This window comes from Trachypithecus francoisi, unplaced genomic scaffold (assembly GCF_009764315.1).
Source record: "Trachypithecus francoisi isolate TF-2019V2 unplaced genomic scaffold, Tfra_2.0 Lachesis_group12, whole genome shotgun sequence".
Classification (NCBI taxonomy): Eukaryota; Metazoa; Chordata; class Mammalia; order Primates; family Cercopithecidae; genus Trachypithecus; species Trachypithecus francoisi.
The window spans coordinates 71,318,554-71,340,704 of record NW_022681457.1 but is presented as its reverse complement, the minus strand read 5'-3'; the positions used below and the strand labels follow the sequence as shown (position 1 = coordinate 71,340,704).

At 40.2% G+C, this 22,151-nt stretch overlaps 1 protein-coding gene and 1 pseudogene across 4 annotated transcripts in view; both read left to right on the top strand.

Annotated features, from left to right (window-relative positions):
* Positions 1-22,151, top strand: part of SCP2 (sterol carrier protein 2) — a 125,962-nt gene that overhangs the window by 53,585 nt on the left and 50,226 nt on the right. For all 3 annotated transcript variants that reach the window (XM_033226335.1, XM_033226333.1, XM_033226334.1), the window contains 4 exons: positions 783-869; positions 2,277-2,427; positions 4,491-4,638; positions 12,243-12,350. In XM_033226335.1, coding sequence (XP_033082226.1) covers positions 783-869; positions 2,277-2,427; positions 4,491-4,638; positions 12,243-12,350 — 494 coding nt within the window. The remainder of the gene's footprint in view (positions 1-782; positions 870-2,276; positions 2,428-4,490; positions 4,639-12,242; positions 12,351-22,151) is intronic.
* LOC117092576 lies at positions 14,960-18,974 on the top strand (annotated as a pseudogene). The gene has a single exon (XR_004440851.1). The product of XR_004440851.1 is annotated as a tubulin beta chain-like (transcript).

Below are 22,151 nucleotides of genomic sequence, written 5' to 3'. Positions count from 1 at the left end.
AGTGGGATGCCCATGCCACCCATACTTTTGACCAACTGACCACAAATCCAGGGGTTCCCATGACTCCCTCAGGTTCAATAATTCACTAGAACAACTTACAGAACTCAGGCAAGTACTTAAACTTACAGTTTTACTATAAAGGATATAAATCAGAAACAGCCAAATGAAGAGGCATATAGAGCGAGGTCTGGGAGGATCCCAAGCAAAGCTTTCTTGCCTTTTGCCTATGGAGTCAGGACATGTCATCCTCCGGATCCATTAAGATGTTCACCAATCAGGAAGCCCCGTTGAACACCATATCCAGATTTTTTACTGGGGCTTCATTATATTGGCATGCTAGATTAAATCACTGGCCACATGACTGAACTCAATCTCCAGCCTTCCTCTTCTTCTCAGAGGTTGAGCTGGCTCAAAAGTCTCAACTCTGTAGTCACGTGGTTGGTCTTTTGGTGGTCAGTCTTCCATTTTCAAGATAACAAGGCCCACTATATAAGGGACCTCATTAGCATAACACCGACTTCTATCATTCAGGAAATTCCAAGGGCTCTGGAAGCTCCAAGCCAGGAATGCAGGACAAAGACCAAATGTTTAAAAATCAAACATACTGTATTTTAGAGTTAAGATTTTTTAAAAGGTCAATTCAGATGACATTTATAGCTATTCATAAAAATCTATCTTTTGGTTGTGAAAAGAACACTTACATATTATTCTGTTTCTTACTCTGCAACAAAAATTACAGTTGCTATCTCACACTCTGTAACTAATATTTATTTTGTATTTAGGTATTCCCAGTTCCAAGATGAATACAGTTTAGATGAAGTGATGGCATCTAAAAAAGTTTTTGATTTTTTGACTATCTTACAATGTTGGTAAGAAAAATATATTTTGACATTTAATGACAGAAGTAACTGCTCCCCTTCCTGCCACCCCCCTGTGGTTAAACCTTAGGCTCTGTATCTGGGCAGAGCTTTCACAGAACTCCTGCAAGTGCTGTCCCCATCCCACGTCCCCACTCTGGGTCACTTCCCTAGAGTACCCTTACTTCCTACTCCTGCCTGGAGACAGACTGCCTCTTCTCTTGGAAAATGATGTGTTTTACTTCTTCTTGCATGACTTCTACCTACTTTGGTGATTTCAATTGTATTTATTCACTAAACTATGGCTTAGGGGGCCAGTGGAGTCCAAAGCATTTTGTTTTCCCTGCTATGTACTTCTACTACAGGAAATACTACTCTATAATAGTAGCTATGAGTAAAAGTAAAACAAGGAAAAATTCATAGTTCTAATGATGGTAATAGTTGTTTCTTGCAAAGTGCTTGACAGTATCTGTCTCCTAGACAATTGAGTGAGTACTCCTTAGCTCCTGCCTGTGTCCCAGTTAACACCTGGCTGTGCCCTGTAGATACAGGCTGGGATGGAAAGAAATAAGTTGGGTCAGCTTTTATTTGTTGTGATATGAGGGTCTGCCCATTTAGAAAATCTAACTGAAGTCGCAGAGGGCTTCTTGTGTTTGCTACATTCCATCCCAATTTGCTCTAAGAGAAAGATCTATTTAAGATATCGAGAGTCTTAACTAAAGCAGATGGTTTAGTATCCCCAGTCTATCTTTTCCCAGTTTCCAAAAGGATTTCAGGACTGAGTTATTTGGAGATAGTAAAGTTGGAGCTGGGGCAGTCTGTACTAGGATAGGAATAACCTTTTGGACTCACTCTTCAGAAGATGCCTTATGCATCTCCAGAGGCAAATTGGTGATTCTTTGCAATAAGAACTTTTTGGGGCCGGGTGTGGTAGCTCATGCCTGTAATCCCAGCACATTGGAAGGCCGAGGCGGGCAGATCACCTAAGGTCGGGAGTTCAAGACCAACCTGACCAACATGGAGAAACCCTGTCTTTACTGAAAATACAAAATTAGCTGGGTGTGGTGACGCATGCCTGCAATCTCAGCTACTCGGGAGGCTGAGGCAGAAGAATCACTTGAACCCAGGAGGAGGAGGTTGCAGTTTCGGTGAGCCAAGATCACACCATTGCACTCCAGCCTAGGCAACAAGAGCGAAACTCCATCTCAAAAAAAAAAAAATAGAACTTTTTGGGACTCTTAGATACCAACTAGTGATTGACAACATTTAAGTTCTTGATAGAGGTTCAGTCCTTAGGTGGGAAGCATGATATTTACAACTGTAGATATCACAAATAAGACAATCCACTGACCAGCAAGTATATTTGGCCTTTCTTTTCACATAGAAGAAACTCCTAGAATTGTTTTTACTTCCTCTTAGTCCCACTTCAGATGGTGCTGCAGCAGCAATTTTGGCCAGTGAAGCATTTGTACAGAAGTATGGCCTGCAATCCAAAGCTGTGGAAATTTTGGCACAAGAAATGATGACTGATTTGCCAAGCTCGTTTGAAGAAAAAAGCGTTATTAAAATGGTATGTCTGAGATTCTGTTTTATTTGTTATTTTTATTTTTTATTTTTAAGATAGAGTCTCATGCTTCTTGTGATAGAGCCATGCATTATTATATAATAACTTTTAATTAACTAGACATGCTATTTATCATTATTTTAAGTTGACTATGCCTAGAACTCCAATGTTACAGAGTTAAGGGAAAAAACAAAGATTGTTTGTTTTGTTGTCCCTTTTCTTTTCTTTTCTTTTCCTTTCTTTTCCTTTCCTTTCTTTTCTTTTCTTTTCTTTTTTGAGACAGGGTCTTAACTCTGTCACTCAGGCTGCAGTGCAGTAGTGCGATCTCAGCTTACTGTAATTTCCACATCCCAGGCTCAATCAGTCCTCCCACTTCAGCCTCCCAAGTAGCTGGGACTACAGGCACATGCCACCACTGCCAGCTAATGTTTATATTTTTTGTAGAGACACGGTTTTGCCATGTTTCCCAGGCTGGTCTTAAACTCCTGGCTCAAGTGATCCACCTGCCTCAGCCTTCCAAAGTGCTGGGATTACAGGTGTGAGTCGCCACATATGGCCACAAAGATGATTTTAATGAACTTTCTTGACCCTCACCACTTTAAAAATTCTGATTAAAGATTGAGTACAAAATGGAAAAAGTAAAAAAGATGAAAATTCAGACCTAGAGTTAGTTGAATATCTGAAGACATACACACAATACACAAAATTGCATGCTAAATTATAGTTTACAAAATGATTTTACAACACTGTGAATTGGAAAATGTTTTTGTAACTGCCCAAGATGATCACAGTTAGATTGTGGCAGAGGTGGAATTTATACTTAGGTTTACTGGTTATAGTACGTTTTTCATTACACCACAGTTTTATTTCTTTTTCTTTTTGAGACAGGATCTTGCTTTGTTGCCCAGGCTGGAGTGTGGTGATGCGATCATAGCTCACTGCAACCTCTGCCTCCTAGGCTCAAGCAATCCTCCCACTTCAGCCTCTAGAGTAAGTGGGACCACAGGCACGTGCCACCACACCTGGCTAAATTTTTGTATTATTATTATTTTTTTTTTTTGTAAAGACAGTGTTTTGCCATGTTACCCAGGCTGGTCTTCAACCCCTGTACTCAAGCGATCCACCTGCCTTGGCCTTCGAAAGTGCCAAAGTGCTGGGATTACATGCATGAGCCCCCATGCCTGGCCTCACAGTTTTATTCCTTGAAGAAAAGTTATTTTATCATTTGAGGCCAAAGACATATTAGGACTTTAGACTTTAGAAAAATGGTTTGAATCCTAGATGATCTTCTAAAGAAGATTGTGTCAATTTATATAGAAAATTTCCCATATTTTTCAGTGTCTCTGACTCATAATGATCTGGTAATAAATGTCTGCAACTTGTTTATCACAACTATACATTGTAGTTTGACAGAGGTTTTGTAACTTAGCACAAGATATGCTCTGAGGAATTCTAGGTCCTTTTTATATATTTTATTTAAAAATTCTGTCCTTTTTTAGTACAAAATTGAATATGTACATACTTCTCCTAGATGTTATTTTATTTGGACTTTCTGTGTAATATAGAATCAATTGACCGACCCTCCCTCCCTCCCTCCCTCCCTTCCTCCCTTTCTTTCCCTTTCCCTTTCCTCTCTTTCTTTTCTTCTTCTTCTTATTTTTTTTTGAGACAGAATCTTGCTCTTTCATCCAGGCTGGAATTCAGTGGGGTGATCCTGGTTCACTGCAGCCTTGGCCTCCTGGGCTCAAACGATCCTCCCAGCTTAGCCTCCCGAGTATCTGGGACCACAGGCACATACTACCACGCCGGGCTAATTTTTAAATTATTTGTAAAGACAGGATCTTCCAATGTTGCCCAGGCTAGTCTCAAACTTGTGGGCTCAAGCGATCCTCCTGCCTCACCTTCCCAAAGTGCTTGGATTATAGGCATGAGCCACTGCACCTGGCCAAGATTTCAATATATATGGTCAATTATCAGTTGTTAAAGTTATGCATCTATTAATCTCTTAAACTACTTGTCTAAAAGGCCTAGTTTTGGTGCCCTTTATTTATATATGGTTTTGGTTTTAGGTTGGCTTTGATATGAGTAAAGAAGCTGCAAGAAAATGCTATGAGAAATCTGGCCTGACACCAAATGATATTGACGTAATAGAACTTCACGATTGCTTTTCTACCAACGAACTCCTTACTTATGAAGCATTGGGACTCTGTCCAGAAGGTAACATTTTTGAATAGGGCAGATTAATTTGGTAAATTTCATTGAGAAAACTTCATTTGGACCATTAGATAAAAGAATTCACTATTCGCTTTTCCCTTCACATTGGCTCTGCCACACTGTGGGAAGTGAATGTAAGGTATTTTGGTAGTGGACTTTTTAGAACTTGTGGTATTAGGCAGTACCAACACTAAGATGATGGAGTATCCAAATAATTTGTATTATGATTATATTATTTGTCTAGAAGGCTCTTTTATCTGATCAAAATAGCTACTCCATCTTTCTTATGCTTATTCTTTGCATGAGTTTTTATTCATTTGCTTTCAACCTGTTTATGTTAATTTATTTAAAGTGTATCTCTTATAGGCAGCATGTAAGCAATAATTTTTTTTTGTTTTTCATTTTTCTGAGACAGATTCTCTCTCTGTAGCCCAGGCTGGAGTGCAGTGGTGCAATCGCCGCTCACTGCAACCTCCACCTCCTGGGTTCAAGTGATTCTTCTGCCTCAGCCTCCTGTGTAGCTTGGATTACAGGCACCCGCCACCATGCCCGGCTAATTTTTGTATTTTTAGTAGAAACAGGGTTTCACCATGTTAGCCAGACTGGTCTCAAACTCCTGACCTCAGGTGATTCACCCACCTAGGCCTCCCAAAGTGCTGGGATTACAGGCGTGAGCCACTATGCCCAGCCACGATAATGTATTTTTTAAAATCTACTTTGTTGAATTTTGCCTTTTAACTGGAGTGTTGAAACCCGTGCTAATAATGATAGCCACTAGCTATACTTTAGTCTTTGAAGTGTAGCTAGTCCAAATTGATGTGTGCTGTAAGTGTGAAGTACACATGGGGTTTGGGAGATGTAATATTGAAAAATATAATGTAAAGTATTTAATTAATCTTTTTTTTTTTTTGAGACAGAGTCTGGCTCTGTTGCCCAGGCTGGAGTGCAATGGTGTGATCTCCGCTCATTGCAACTTCTGCCTCCTGGGTTCAAGCGATTCTTGTGCCTCAGCCTCCTGAGTAGCTGAGATTACGGGTGCACATGCCACCATGCCCTGCTAATTTTTGTAATTTTAGTAGAGACAGCGTTTCACCATGTTGCCCAGACTGTTCTCAAACTCCTGGCCTCAAGTAATCCACCCGCCTCAGCCTCCCAAAGTGCTGGGGTTACAGGCATGAGCCACCTGGCCCACTGATAATTTTTTTATGTTGATTGCATGTTGAGTGAAAATATTTTATATATATATATAATGTATAAATTAAAATATGTACTAGAAAATTTAAAAGTATTGTGTGGGCATTATATTTCTGTTAGACAATAGTGATTTAGATCATTAATGTAATTATTGATATAGTAGGATTTAGGTTGGTCATTTAATTATCTGTTTTCTATTTGACCTTGTAATTTTTGTTCCTCTGTGCCCCTCCTCTTGACTTCTTTTGCATTATTTAAATATTTTTAGTATGCCATTTCAACTTATCGATTGTTTTTTTCACCATATCTCTTTGTTTTTTCTTCTTTGTTTATCCCAGTGGTTGCTGTAGAGCATGGTTTATCAACCTTGGCACTGTTGACATTTGAGCTCTATCATTCTTGTGATACAGCTTGTGTATGGCAGGATATTCAGCAATATCCCCACCTCTTATCTACTAAATGCCAGTAGCACCACCCCCCACAGTTGTAACAACCATAAAATGTCTCCAAATATTGTCAGATGTCTTCTGGGGGGTAAATCTCTCCCAGTTGGCAGGGCTCAGTGGCTGACGCCTGTAATCCCAGCACTTCGGGAGCCCAAGGTGGGCGGATCACCCAAGGCGGTCCAGAGATTGAGACCATCCTGGCTAACATGGTGAAAGCCTGTCTCTACTAAATATACAAAAAATTAGTCTGAATTCTCTTAGTTTTCCTTCAACTGAAAATGTCTTTATAATATTATATATTGGGATTTTCAATTTTTTTCTCTGCTTCTTCTGGGCTTCCAATGATGCATATATTAAACCTTTGGATATTGTCTCATAGATCCCTGAAACTGTTCACTTTGAATCCCTTTTCTCTCTGTTCTTCACATTTGATAATTTATGTTGATATATCTTTAAATTCACTGACTCCTCCTTCATCTTCTTTCTACTCATGAACTATTCTAGTGAATTTTCTATTTCAAATATGGTATTTTCAGTTCTAAAATTTCCATTTGGTTCATTTTATAGTTTCTGTTTCTCTGCTGAGAGCCTGTATCTTTTTTTTCATTTCTAGTGGGCTTTCTTTACCTTGCAGTTCTAACGGCTGTTTTAAAGTCTTTAATAATACCATAAACTGGGCTTTCTTAGGTTTTGCATCGTTGATGGTCTTTTACCTTGAGAGTATTGGTTACATTTTCTGATTCTTTGTGTAGTGAATAATTTTGGATTGTATCCTGGACAGGGTGAATGTCCTGTTATACAGATCCTTTGGAGAATGTTGGTTTTTGTTTTAACAAGCATTTAAGCCAGTATGTTCTGACAATAAGTTCTGTCTTGCCTTCGGAGGGTGATGGTTAAAGTCTTTGCTCAGCTCGCTAAACGTATGCCTACGTCAGAGTGAGCCTGAGACTTGTACAGGTCTGTACACAGAATTAGGGGATCCTCTTCTCTGGTTCACTCCACTGTGGACTTCTTCCCTTACTCTCCAGCCTGCGGAGGTTTCTTTTCCTAGTTCCTTTGCTTAGGAAGATGGGGTTTCTGTTAGAGTTTTAGCTACCTTTGCTGCTTCTGCTGCCATACTGTTCCAGGGCTGTGCTCAACCTTGGGGCAAAGCTGTTGAGAGAGAGAGCCTAAAAAGAAAAAAGGCAACCAGGACCTCACCCTTATGCAGTGGCTTCTCCAAGTTTTGACTTGCTCTATAATCCACCTGCTTTTATTTACTTTTCAGAGTCCTCAGGTAGTTTTTTAAAATTTTTTTATTTTTATATCCAGTGTTTTCAGTTGTAATCAATGCAAGAGATGAACTGTAGTGAACATATTCTGCCTAATATGGAACTTAATCTCAAAGTTAAATGTTTTATATAGATACAGATATAAAATGATTACTTACTTACTTTTTTTTTTTTTTTTCTTTGAGGCGGAGCTTCTCTCTTGTTGCCCAGGCTGGAGTGCAATGGGGCAATCTTGGCTCACCACAACCTCCACCACCTGGGTTCAAGTGATTCTCCTGCCTCAGCCTCCCGAGTAGCTGGGATTGCAGGCATGTGCCATCACGCCCAGCTAATTTTGTATTTTTAGTAGAGATGGGGTTTCACCATGCTGGCCAGGCTGGTCTCAAACTCCTGAACGCAGGTGATCTGCCTGCCTTGGCCTCCCAAAGTGCTGGGATTGTAGGTGTGAATCACCACCCCTGGCTTTTTTTTTTTTTTTCTGAGACAGAGTTTTGCTCTTGCTGCCCAGGCTGGAGTACAGTGGTGAGATTTCAGCTAACTGCAACCTCCCCCTCCCAAGTTCAGGTGATTCTACTGCCTCAGTCTCCTGAGTAGCTGGGATTGCAGGGGTGTGCCACCACACCTGGCTAATTTTTGCATTTTTTTTTTTTTTTTTAGTAGAGATGGTTTCACCATGTTGGTCAGGCTACTCTCGAACTCCTGACCTCAAGTGATCCACCCACCCCAGCCTCCCAAAGTGCTGGGATTACAAGTGTGAACCACTATGCCTGGCCAAAATGATTACTTTCAAACTTATACTCCTTGCTTGAACTGCTCCTCCAACCTCTAGACTCAAGAATCCAGCTGCCTGCTTTTTAGGGGTTTCTTCGGATGTCTCATAAGCATCTCAAACCTAAGTCCGAAATTGAGCGATGGGTATTTTTCAATCTTTTTCCTCCCTCAGTCTTCCCCATCCTTCTGTTGCTTAAACTGGAAGCCATCAGACTTGAATTCTTTTCTCTCTTTCACAGTCATCATTAAGTCTCTCTCTAAGTCCTGTTGGCTATGGACTCTACCTTCAAATATATCCGGAATATGACCACATCCCACCACTTTTGTCACTGCCAGCCTAGTGCAGAACAGCATCGTTTCTCATTTATATTATTGTTGGAGTCTTATAGCTGGTTCCCTGCTTCTGCCTTGTCTCTCTAGACTGAAGCTAGAATGTGCAGTAAATCAGTTCATTCATTCATTCAAAACCCAGTAGTTTCTCAACTCACTCAGATGAACAAACCAAATGTGATCTGTCCTCCTTACTCCCTACTCCCATCTCTGACTTCCTCTGCTTTTCTCTGAATCGTCTACTCTGCTGCAGCCACATTGGCTTCCTTCTTCAAGCGCTGGAAGCTCGCTCCTGTTTCAGGGCCTTTGTTCCAAATATACATGATTTACTTCCTCACTCCCTTCAGGTCTTTGACTAATGTCCTTCTCAGTGGAAGCCTTCTCCAATCACTTTGTCTGAAATATAAATCACTCACCTCCATCTTCCTTGTCTCAATGTGTCGTATACCCTTTTCCTGCTTTCTTTTTTCCCTTGGCATTTATCACCACTTTACGTATTTCTTTACTTATTTTACATATTGTCTGTCTTTTCCTCACCCCTCTCCCCACAATAACTTAAACTCCATGATAGTAAGGATTTTCATTTGGTTCGCTGTTGTATCCTTAAGTTCCTAGTTTAGTTTTTGGCACAGAACAGGTATAATAATTGTTTTCCAAAAGTGTATGCATTTGTTTTCCTATCTATGCTAGGTGAGAGTGTACTTTACAGTACTTTAATTTACAGTACTTTAATCTCTGAATATTTTTAGTTGATGAGTTCAAGATAACTTCCCTTTGGAATCTTTTAATACTTTACAAGATTGTATATATTATAGGAAAAGTATAGTGAATTATTCACTTTTAGGGGTTAGCTTGTGTTTAGTTTGCTATTACTTGCTACAGAAACAATATTTAGCAGTTTGTAAGTAGCAATAGTAGATAGATTCATCTCTGATGACTACAACCTCAGAGCAATTTCTAAGGTAGAAACATACCAAAAAATAAAAGAGAGAATGCCTTAACCAATGGTTTTATCTATAACCTAGATTTAAAGCCAAATTAGAAGTGTCAGTCATCTAAAATCCTGTGATTAGTGTATTTCATTTTACCAACAGAGGAACTTTTGTTTTTGAAGGCAATATAATGTATTAGCTGAGAACACAGGCTGTGGAGCCAGGGTCCCTGAGTATTAATTCTGGATCTCTTGCTGTTGCCTTGGCTGATTTCTTAATATCTCTGTCTGTTTTCTCATCTCGGAAATGAGAATGATAGCACCTACTTCATAGGATTGAAAATTAAATTATATAAATATGGTCATCTCTCAGTATCTGTGGGGGGTTGTTTCTAAGACCTCCCACAGATACCAAAATCCATGGAAGTTGCTTATATAAAATGGCATAATTTTTGCATATAACCTATGCACATCCTCCCGTATACTTTAAATAATGTCTAGATTACTTATAATAACTACACATCACTTCATTCACATGGATTCAATGTAGTACTCAGCACATACAAATTGAAGTTTTGCTTTTTGTAATTTTTTTTCTTCTAAATATATATATATGTATTTTTGAGACAGAGTTTTGCTCTTGTCACCCAGGCTGGAGTGCAATGGTGCGACCTTGACTCACTGCAACCTCTGCTTCCCAGGTTCAAGCGATTCTCCTGCCTCAGCCTCCTGAGTAGCTGGGATTACAGGGGTGTACCACCATGCCTGGATAATTTTTGTATTTTTAGTAGAGATGGGGTTTCACCATGTTGGCCAGGCTGGTCTCAAACTCCTGACCTCAGGTGATCTACTTGCCTCGGCCTCCCAAAGTGCTGGGATTACAGGCATCAGCCATGGTGCCCGGCCTCTTCTGAATATTTTTGATCTGTGGATGGTTGAATCCATGATGTGGAACCTGTGGATGCTGACTGTGTATACAGACAATAATTAGAACAAGACCTGACCCAGAGTGAGTGCTCAAAAGCTATTCGCTACCTTTGACAGCATCACCACCATCATTACTGTCATTATTTGGAGTGTCCACATCTTATTACTTTATCGTAAATATGATGTGGAAGACAATTTTATACAATACATACATTTTTATTTACTTCTTAACCATCTGGGAGAATGACCAAATGACCAGGAAATTGACAGGAATATTGAAGCCACCAAGCATATGAAGTAATTATTTTTTTTTTTTTTTTTGAGGCGGAGTCTCGCTCTGTTGCCGGGACTGGAGTGCAGTGGCCGGATCTCAGCTCACTGCAAGCTCCGCTTCCGGGTTGACGCCATTCTCCTGCCTCAGCCTCCCAACTAGCTGGGACTACAGGCGCCCGCCACCTCGCCCGGCTAGTTTTTTTTTTGTATTTTTAGTAGAGACGGGGTTTCACCATGTTAGCCAGGATGGTCTCGATCTCCTGACCTTGTGATCCACCCGTCTCGGCCTCCCAAGTGCTGGGATTACAGGCATCAGCCATGGTGCCCGGCCTCTTCTGAATATTTTTGATCTGTGGATGGTTGAATCCATGATGTGGAACCTGTGGATGCTGACTGTGTATACAGACAATAATTAGAACAAGACCTGACCCAGAGTGAGTGCTCAAAAGCTATTCGCTACCTTTGACAGCATCACCACCATCATTACTGTCATTATTTGGAGTGTCCACATCTTATTACTTTATCGTAAATATGATGTGGAAGACAATTTTATACAATACATACATTTTTATTTACTTCTTAACCATCTGGGAGAATGACCAAATGACCAGGAAATTGACAGGAATATTGAAGCCACCAAGCATATGAAGTAATTATTTTTTTTTTTTTTTTTTGAGGCGGAGTCTCGCTCTGTTGCCGGGACTGGAGTGCAGTGGCCGGATCTCAGCTCACTGCAAGCTCCGCTTCCCGGGTTGACGCCATTCTCCTGCCTCAGCCTCCCAACTAGCTGGGACTACAGGCGCCCGCCACCTCGCCCGGCTAGTTTTTTTTTTGTATTTTTAGTAGAGACGGGGTTTCACCATGTTAGCCAGGATGGTCTCGATCTCCTGACCTTGTGATCCACCCGTCTCGGCCTCCCAAAGTGCTGGGATTACAGGCTTGAGCCACCGCGCCCGGCGAAGTAATTATTTTTTAACCTTACTTTTGTGGCTCAACAGTGCTTTCAGACATTTGTCTTCATTTTATGAAAGTGTCTTTTTTCTCCTGTTTTTCTATATTTATTAAAAATACTTGTATATAGCAGTACAGTTGAAAATAGAAAAGAACACATTTTGGCAAAATTACGCATTTTGGCAAAAAAGCTGACATAATTATTTTAGTTATAGCATTATATCCATTTCAGTTCTATTCTCCTAGTTCTCTGAATCTCTACCATATTTAGAGGAATTTTGGAAGCCAGAGAGCTCTATGGAACTAATAGGAGCTTTTGTTTCATACAGGAAATGTTCTGAAATTGTAAATATTTATTACTTTTGAAAGTGCTTATGTCAAATTGTTGTTAGTTTGAACTGTTAAGAAATATTTGCTCCAAGAAATTTGTGGCTATATGGAAATCTTATAAAAGCATATCATTTGTTCTATTGTTACTATTAACATTTGTGAATATTATTTTTTCTTCTATAGGACAAGGTGCAACACTGGTTGATAGAGGAGATAATACATATGGAGGAAAGTGGGTTATAAATCCTAGTGGTGGACTGATTTCAAAGGGACACCCACTAGGAGCTACAGGTAATACTATATACAGATTTCATACATTTTTAAATCATTTTTTCCTTAAGTGTGAATGAGTTAGTCTTTCATTTGAATGAAATATTATATTCTCTGAACTTGGTAGCTGGTGCTTTACATGATTGTTTAGCTGCAATATTTTTGATGTTCCATTAAGTAGAGCACACTTAAATAATCTAGATTAATTGATGAGAATTTGAATTAATTAAAACTAAATTTAGGATGTTTCCAAGTAGAGATCTTACTGGACTTGCTAAATAAGAATCATTTGAAATAAGCATGTTATTTATATGTAGTTGCATACTTGGTTGACATTGCATGGAAATTATTTTCTCTTGAGACAACTGGACTAGAATTTATAAAGTAAGAATTTTACTATGGCTCTGCTGTTGACTGGCTGGCTGTGTGAAACTATTTTTATCAGTCAATCACTTTGACTTTTAATTCCTTAACTATAAAATGACAAACTTGTACAATGCAGTTTCTTTTTCTTTTTTTTTTTAAATAAAAAATTTTAAATAAAAAAGGGACCCTCACCGTGTAGTTCCTTTTTTCTTTCTTTCTTTTGTTTTGTTTTTTTTTTTTTGAGATGGAGTCTTGCTCTGTTGCCCAGGCTGGAAAGAAGTGGCACAATTTCAGCTCACTGCAACCCCTGCCTCCCGGGTTCAAGCCATTCTCCTGCCTCAGCCTCCCGAGTAGCTGGGACTACAGGCTTGTGCCACCATGCCCAGCTAATTTTTGTATTTTTTTTTTAGTAGAGATGGGGTTTCACCATGTTGGCCAGGCTGGTCTTGAATTCCTGACCTCAAGTGATTTACTTGCCTCGGCCTCCCAGAGTGCTGGGATACCAGCATGGGCCACACATGGCCACAACATGCATTTTTAATGTATCACCGTCTACCTTCAAATAGTGCTATGCCATTTTGTACATAATGTAAGACTTTTACAGCCGCCTACCTATTTACCTTCTCCTATCTTTTATGTTATTGTTTCCATACACTTACTCCTAAGTATATTGTAACCCCCACAATATACTATTATTATTGTTGCTTTAAACAATCTAATATCTTTCAAAGAAATCTAAATATTACGGGGATGATCAGTGATGTTATGGGAACATCCAAAAGTTCTGTCCTTTATAAAAGTTTGGAGACCACTGGCAAAAATTGTCAAGATCAACTTTTTCCGTAACTTTAAAAATTAACCAGATTTACAACAATCTGTTGGGAGTGGAGGTGGGGGGTGCTTAAAACAACAACAAAGAGCATAATCTCTGTGAGAGCAACAAGCTTTGTGGCATTTTCACCTGCCTTAACACCTCCCCCTTTCTGCAGCTCCACGGTAGCCTTGAAAACCTACAGCTTGCAGTCACGGTGAAAATTAGCAGCCTAGCTGGCACTGAACAAGTCAGAACAGAGTTGGAGCTCTTTCAAAGCCCCTTCCTCAGAGAACTGTCATTATATGACCTGTCTGGTGGTGTCCTGGTAAACCCCACTTGAAAGCTTTGTCTTTATTTCACCTCACTGAAAACTCACCCAGTGCAAAGAGTATTTTCCCTAGAGGCACTTGTCAAGAACAATCAACCACAACTGTTCAACAAAGTAGCTACCTCAGGTGCCAATTGGGGTAAACAACAAAATAACAAAAATCTTGAAAAGTTGGGGAGTAAGATGTACATACGGGACTTTGAAAAGATCTGATATATTCCTGGGAATCTAGAAGGCTAATGGCATATATAAGATCAGAGTTGTGTACATGCTCAGGAAAGACCTGAGAAGGTCCTAAGCTCACCTCTGGCTAAACTTGGGGCTCGGCACAAGCAAAAGGCAAAGGCTAAGGTGGAATTGTAAACTGCCTGGCTGAGTACCACATCATGCAGCTAGAGGTCCAGTAAAGACCAGGAGACTTTTTAGTTCAGTCATTTAAGGACATCTCTGTGCAATCAGTAGCTGAGGGAAGAGAAAATTCAGTGGCCATGTGGGACAAAGATTACAGACTTTATAGAATTAGCTTGGAAAAGTCACTAAATAAACAACCACAACAATAAACAGCAACAACAACAACAAACTGGGAAAGAGGAGGATTTGATTGATTTTTAGAGGAGCTACATTATATTATTTAAAATGTCCAGTTTTTGACAAAAAACAGAAAGACATACAGATAAACAATAAAGGGTGACCTATATACTTAGGAAAAAAAGCAGTCAATAGAAACTATCCCCAAGGAAGCCAAAACATTGGACTTACTAGACAAAGACTTTAACTAGCTATTTTAAATATATTAAAGGAAACCATATATAAGAACTAAAGGAAAGTAGGATAACAATGTTTCTCCAGATAGAGAATATTAATAAATAGAAATTATGAAAAAGACAACCAGGCACAGTGGGTCACACCTGTAATCCCAGCACTTTGGGAGGCCAAGATGGGAGGATAGCTTGAGCCCAGGAGTTCAAAACTAGCTCAGGCAACATAGTGAGACTTCCCCTCTACTAAAAATAAAAAATGAGCTGAGTGTGGTGGCATGCACCTGTCATCCCAGCTACTTGGGAGACTGAGGCAGGAGGATCACTTGAGCCCAGGAGGTTAAAGCTGCAGTGAACTGTGATTGTGCCACTACATTCCAGCATTCCAGCCTGGGGAACAGAGAAAACAACAAACAAACAAACAAAACAAAACAAAACAAGGAAATTAAAGAACCAAATAGAAATCTGGAGTTGAAAAGAAATCTAGCACAAGACATCAAGGATAAACCCCTAAACATTAGTAGACATCAAAGGTACAGGTGGAGAAGAAGAACCATTTAAGAATAATGAGAGGGAATGCTCAGTTAGCCAAGGAAGGAGAGTGTTTCAAAAGTAAGAAATCAGGCCACAAAAGTTAGGTAAAGAACGAAAAGTGTCCTTTGGATTTGGCTGTTACAAAGTCATTGGCAATCCTGGAGCAATTTTGAACAAGTGTTTTGCATGGAAGCACATGAGATTCAGAAAGAATTATAAGTGAGAAAGTGGCAATAAGAGTGCAGACACACTTTTAGAAATAGTGGCTATGAATAGAAAGTGATATATATGTAAAGGATGTACCTGAATTATAGGTACACGTTCTGTATGAATGAAGTCTTGAGTTTGAACCTAGGCTCTTCACTCTCTTTAGTATGTAGCTTAGCCAGTTAATCCTAGTTTCTTTTCTATAAAGTGGGAATGTAGTACCTACCTTATAAGGCTGTTCTGTGGATTAAATGAGGAAATATATGTGTGTAAAGTATATGGTAGAGTCCCCCAAAAAGAGTAGGAACACAATAACTTCCAGAATTCTCTTCCCAATGTTTCCACAAAAGGAAGCTGTGATGGATCTACTTAACTGGTTCTTGTTTGTTTGCCAGTAATAAACCTCTTGTTTTTATCAAAGTATGAAGATATAATTTTTGACCATTTCTGGAAAAGAATGTTCTTTAATTTGTAAAGAAAATTTGTTTTCTAGTGTGACACCCTCAAGGTACCATATTTCTATGTAAATGTTGTGCCCAATGCTACACAGACACTATTTAAATACTATTTTCTGCCTTTGGTAAATAGACTAAACTGTTTTCTTTATTCCTCAAAAGAATTAGATCATACTTCAGTGTTGATTTTGTTGCTAATGGGACATGGAGACGTCTGGATGATAATAAATATTCCTGTGGTATCATCACCGAAGCCTTTAAGAGTTATACTGAGTTTGTGTGTAAAGAAGTGACTTAAATCCTCCTTTCAGACAGCTTCCTTATTCATACAGGAACCTCTGTTTCATTAGGAGATGAATGTGGTATTTCATTTTAGTTGTTCTTGTTGACATACAACTTTTTTCTCCTCTGAAATAGCATGTTTTTATTATTTGCTTGATTGCCATTATTAGATATTTTTATTCTGCCATCCACTGAAACACTCAGAATTCATGCTTTATAGTAACAATATAATTTTTCATATCTATATTTGTTATTAAAATTTAGACCTAATTTTTATACAATAAAATGCACAGTTCTGCCTCTCAGAAGCTTCCTGCTGCCACGTTTGCAACTTGCTGCTCTAGCCTCTGGGGCGCTTTCCATCCTTTCAGCCTGCAGACAGCAGAGAAAAAAAATTACACATATTCTTGCCCCGTGCATGCCTAGAGGCGAGCAAAAAAATTAAATTTTAACCATGAGGGAAATCGTGCACATCCCCTGGTCAGTGTGGCAACCAGATGGGTGCCAAGTGCTGGGATGTGATCAATGATGAACGTGAAATGGACCCCACCAGCACCTAACATGGGGACAGCGACCTGCAGCTGGACTGCATCTCCATGTACTACAGTGAAGCCACAGATGGCAAATATGTTCCTTGTGCTCTCCTGGTGGATCTAGAACCTGGGACCATGGACTCTGCTAGCTCAGGCCCTTTTGGCCAGGTGCTTAAACCAGACAACTTTGTTTTTGGTCAGTCTGGGGCAAGCAACAACTGGGCCAAAGGCCACTACATAGAGGGGGCCGAGCTGGTTGATTCAGTCATAGATGTGGTGCAGGAGGACGCAGAGAGCTGTGACTGCCTGCAGGGCTTCCATCTGACCCACTCAGTGGGCTCTGGAATGTGTACTCTCCTTATCAGCAAGATCTGAGAAGAGTGCCCTGATTGCATCATGAACATCTTTAGTGTGGTGCCTCCACCCAAAGTGTCTGACACCATGGTCGAGCCCTACAACATCACCCTCTCCATCCATCAGCCGGTAGAGAACACTGATGAGACCTACTGCATTGACAACGAGGCCCTCTATGACATCTGCTTCCGCACTTTGAAGCTGACCACACCAACCTACGGGGACCTGAACCCACTTGTCTCAGCCACCATAAGCATTGTTACCACCTGTCTCCACTTCCCTGGCCAGCTCAATGCTGACCTCCGCAAGTTGGCAGTCAACCTGGTGCCCTTCCCACGTCTCCACTAATTCATGGCTGGCTTTGCCCTCTCACCAGCTGTGGAAGCCAGCAGCATTGAGCTCTCACAGTGCCCAAACTCACCCGGCAGGTCTTTGATGCCAAGAACATAATGGCTGCCTGTGACCCCTGCCACAGCTTATATCTCACTGTGGCTGCTGTCTTTGTGGATGGATGTCCATGAGCAGATGCTCAATGTGCAGAACCAGAACAGCAGCTACTTTGTGGAATGGATCCCCAACAACATCAAGACAGCTGTCTGTGACATCCCACCTCATGGCCTCAAGATGGCGATCACCTTCATTGGCAACAGCGTGACCATCCAGGAGCTCTTCAGGTGCACCTTGGAGCAGTTCACTGCCATGTTCCCCTGGAAGACCTTCTTCCACTGGTACCCAGGCGAGGGCATGGATGAGATGAGAGTTCACCAAGGCTGAGAGCAACATGAACAACCTCATCTCTGAGTGTCAGCAGTACCAGGATGCCACCACAGAAGAGGAGGAGGATTTCGGTGAGGAGGCTGAAGAGGAGGCCTAAGGCAGAGCCCCCATCACCTCAGGCTTCTCAGTTCCCTTAGCCATCTTATTCACCTGCCACTTTTCTCTTTTTTCAAACACAAATCTAGATCTCAGAATTTGTGTTTGCTGCCTCAAACACAAATCTAGATCTAGAACAGTGCCTAGCATGTAGTAGGCACTCAATAAGTACTTGTTTGTTGAATGTTTCCTTTCTCTTTCCACTCTGGGAAGCCTAGGTTTCTGACACTCTGGGAAACCCTGTATTTCCTTCTGGTGCCCATCCTTTCCATCTGTCCAGTTAATATTTCCCTCTTTTTAAAATCTGCAAGAAGCTGGGTCTCATCCAGATCTCATTTAGAACCCACTGGGTTTTGAAACCCACGTGGATAATGGCCACCATCCTAAGCCCAAAGCGAAAGATGGTAGAAGGTGGCAGGTAGAAGTCACTACAAGGAAGGGGATGGGATTTTCCATCCTAAAAGTTTTGGAGAGGGAAATCCAGGCTACTAAAGTTGTAATTTCCAGGTAATTCCATTTTCCATTTCTCAGCTTCAAGGGAGATGTTAGCAGTATTTTCTCCATTTTCAGTCTCCCTCCAAGCTCTGCCCTTTGGAGAGGTCTGCCCCACTCTGTCAAATGGAATCTTTCCCTCTCTGACTCTGCCTCTCTCACACATTGAATTCCTCCCTTTCCCCTGATTAGAGAAGGGGATCAACGCGGGGAAAGAGACCAACCTTGGTCCCTAGGCCTCCAGAAATGCCCTCCTAATCTCTACCTTTTCTTAACCCCCAAAGAGGATTAGCATCCCTGGCTTTATCTGGGGTGGTATATACTGCCACATCAGTGTTTGAGTCATTCCCCAGAGGAAAGGAGAACCCTCCTCCATCTTTTTGCAACATCTCCTATCTTCCTTTTGCTATTGCTTTTTCCCCCTTACACTTGGTTTTGTTCTGTCCTACACTTCAAATTTCTATTTTGAACGTGCTGCTTTTTTTCATATTGAAAAGGTGACATTGCTCCAAGAGCCAAAAATAAATGGGAATTGGAAAAAAAAATGCACAGTTCTCACAAAAACATGTACACTAATGTTTACAGCAGCATTATTCATTGTCAAAAGCTGGAAACAAGCCAGATGTCTATCATCAACTGATGAACAAAATGTGGTATATTTATTTTTATTTTTTTAGATTTTTTTTTTTGAGACAGTCTCACTCTGTCCCCGAGGCTAGAGTGCAGTGTTGCAATCTTGGCTCACTGCAACCTCTGCCTCCCTAGTTCAAGTGATTCTCCTGCCTCAGCCTCCTGAGTATCTAGGACTACAGGCACCTGCCACTATGCCCAGCTAATTTTTATATTTTTAGTAGAGACGGGGTTTCATTATGTTGGCCAGGCTGGTCTCATACTCCTGACCTCAAGTGACCCGCCTGCCTTGGCCTCCCAGGTGTGAGCCACTGTGTCCAGCCAAAATGTGTATTTATACTATGGAATATTTTTTGGCCATGAAAGGAATGAGGTACTGAAATATGCTACAATATAGATGAACCTTGAAAACATTTTTAAATTCCATTTTTATGACATGTCCAGAATAGGCAAATCCATATAGACAGAAAATAGATTAGTGGTTGCTTAGGACTAGGGAACACAGGAGAGAGATAACTAAGGGGTAGGTGTGGAGTTTCTTTTTGAGATGATGAAAATGTCCTAAAATTGATTGTGGTGATAGTTGTACAACTCTGAGAATATACTAAAAACCACTGAATTATACACTTTAAATCGATCATTGTTTTTGAAAATTATATATATATCCAGGTAGCAACCAGCCAGAGCCAGATCAAGAACATTTTTATTACCACCAAAAGTTCTAGCCTGTCTATTTCCAGTCAGTCCTCTGGCCTCCCTGAAACACTTCTCCCTCACTCTCCAGCACCACCAGGCTGAGATGTTTGACTTCTCTTGTGGTAGATTAGTTGTGCTGATCCTAGAACTTCATATAAATGGAATCATACAGCACACGTATGTATTCTTTTGTGTTTGGCTTCTTTCACGCAGCAGATTATAAAATTAATCCAAGTTTTTCTTTTTATCAGTAGTTAGTTCTTTTTTATTGCCAAGTAGTATTCTATTGTTGAAATATATCAGTTTGCATATCCATTGTCCTGTGGATGGATATTTGAATTGTTTCCTGTTTAGGGCTACATGAATAAAATTGCTATGAATGTTTGTATACAAGTCTATTTGGAGACATATATTTTTATTTCTCTTGGGTTGATAACTGGGAGTGAAATTGCTGGGTCATAGGACAGATATATATGAGTCACTGTCAAAAAGGCTGGGTGCAATAGCTCATGCCTGTAATCCCAGCACTTTGGGAGGCTGAGGTGGGAGGATGGCTTGAAGCCAGGAGTTTGAGACCGGCCTGGGCAGCAAAGCAAGACTTAGTTTCTACAAAATATTAAAAAATTAACTGGGAGCAATAGCATACACCTATCGTCCCAGCTACCCAAGAGGCCGAGGTGGGGGGATTGCTTGAGCCCAGGAGTTTGAGACTGGCCTGGGCAGCATGGTGAAACTCTGTCTTTACAAAAAGTACAAAAATTAGTCAGGCATGGTGGCGCACGTCTATGGTCCCAGCTACCTGTGTCTTTCCATACTTTTGCAGGTATATCCATAGGATGAATTTCAAACAGTGGACTCATTGTGTCAAAGGGTAGTATATATTTTAAAATTAGTGGAGATTGCCAGTTTTTCTTCAGAAAAGGTTGTATCAGTGTATGTTTCCAACAGCAGAGTATGAGAGTGCCTCTTTCCTTCAGTCTTGTCAATATTGGATTTTTTTCTCAAATGTTAAAAAATTTGCCAATCTTGACAGGTCATCTGTTTTTCTTCCCTGGGTACTGAAAATGTAACCTAAAACACCCCAGGAAGATAGAATTTACTCAGTTTTTAAATATTCAAAGAGAGACTCGCATTTCCTGCAGTATCCTTTGATAACCCTTTCTAACATTTGAGTCTACACTGTTGGTAAATTTTTCCTTTTATCGTCAATCTTTGAGATATTATGTCTAGCGATGGGGTAGTATTTTGTGGGAAAAAAACTTATAAATCTTGATGACTTGAGTGGTAGTCTGAATAGGGATGAGGAATTATTGAAAAGTAAATGTTTCCTTGCTACATATTGAGGATTTGGATATATTTTGATAAATCTAGCACATGGCCATTAGCTGTAATGTGCCCCAAGAAAGAATTCAGACTCCTTGAATTTATATCACAACGACAGTTATGAGTAGCTTAAACATTTTTTTCTCTAGTTACTTGGATAACAAACTGCAATAGGATTCTAAGAGATTCAGAAAATGGTCAAGTTAAGTTCCAAAGTATGTTGAGACTCTTGATGAGGGTGTAAGATTCTCTTCTGTAAATGGTATTAATTTAATTGTAAGACAGTGCTGCTTTGGTTGGGAACTCAATATTGGGGAATTAGCTTTAAAATTAAAGCTTCATGATACTGGTTTCTGATTTTATTTAGATCTGGATGAAAGTTTCTAGCTGCTATAACACTATCCATAATAGAAGAAAATTGTAGTTTTCAGCATTTGAATTGAGTATTCTTTTGTTCATTGTCAGTTTAAAAACATTAATTCCTTTTAGATTTCCAATCAGGAAAATTACATTAAACCTGAGCTTTTTTTTGATTACTTTGCAGTGGTCATATTACAAAAAACACATTAGTGTTCAGGTAATAATGTCATATTTTATTCCAGTTTTCAAAGTGCTTTTACATATACTGTCCAACACTTACTGAACACTTGTGTTTTTTTTTTGTTTGTTTTTTCTTTTTTTTTTTGAGATGGAGTTTTACTCTGTTGCCTAGGCTGGAGTACAGTGGTGTGATCTCAGCTCACTGCAACCTCTGCCTCCCAGGTTCAAGTGATCCTTCTGCCTTAGCCTCCAGAGTAGCTGGGATTACAGGGACCCGTCACCATGCCCGGCTAATTTTTGTATTTTTAGTAGAGATGGGGTTTCACCATGTTGGCCAGGCTAGCCTCGAACTACTGACCTCAGGTGACTTCCAAAGTGCTGGGATTACAGGTGTGAGCTGTCACACCTGGCCTGATCACTTGTTTTAAATGAATAAAGGTTGGATATGGTGGCTCATGCCCATAATCCCAGCACTTTGGGAGGCCAAGGCAGGAGGATGACTTGAAGCCAAGAGTTCGAGACCGGCCTGGGCAACAAAGTGAGACCCTGGTTTCTACAGGAAAAAAAAAAAAGAACAAGTCAAATTTGGCTTTAGTTTATTCTTAGCTATCTCTACTTTTTAAAATACCCATGTTAA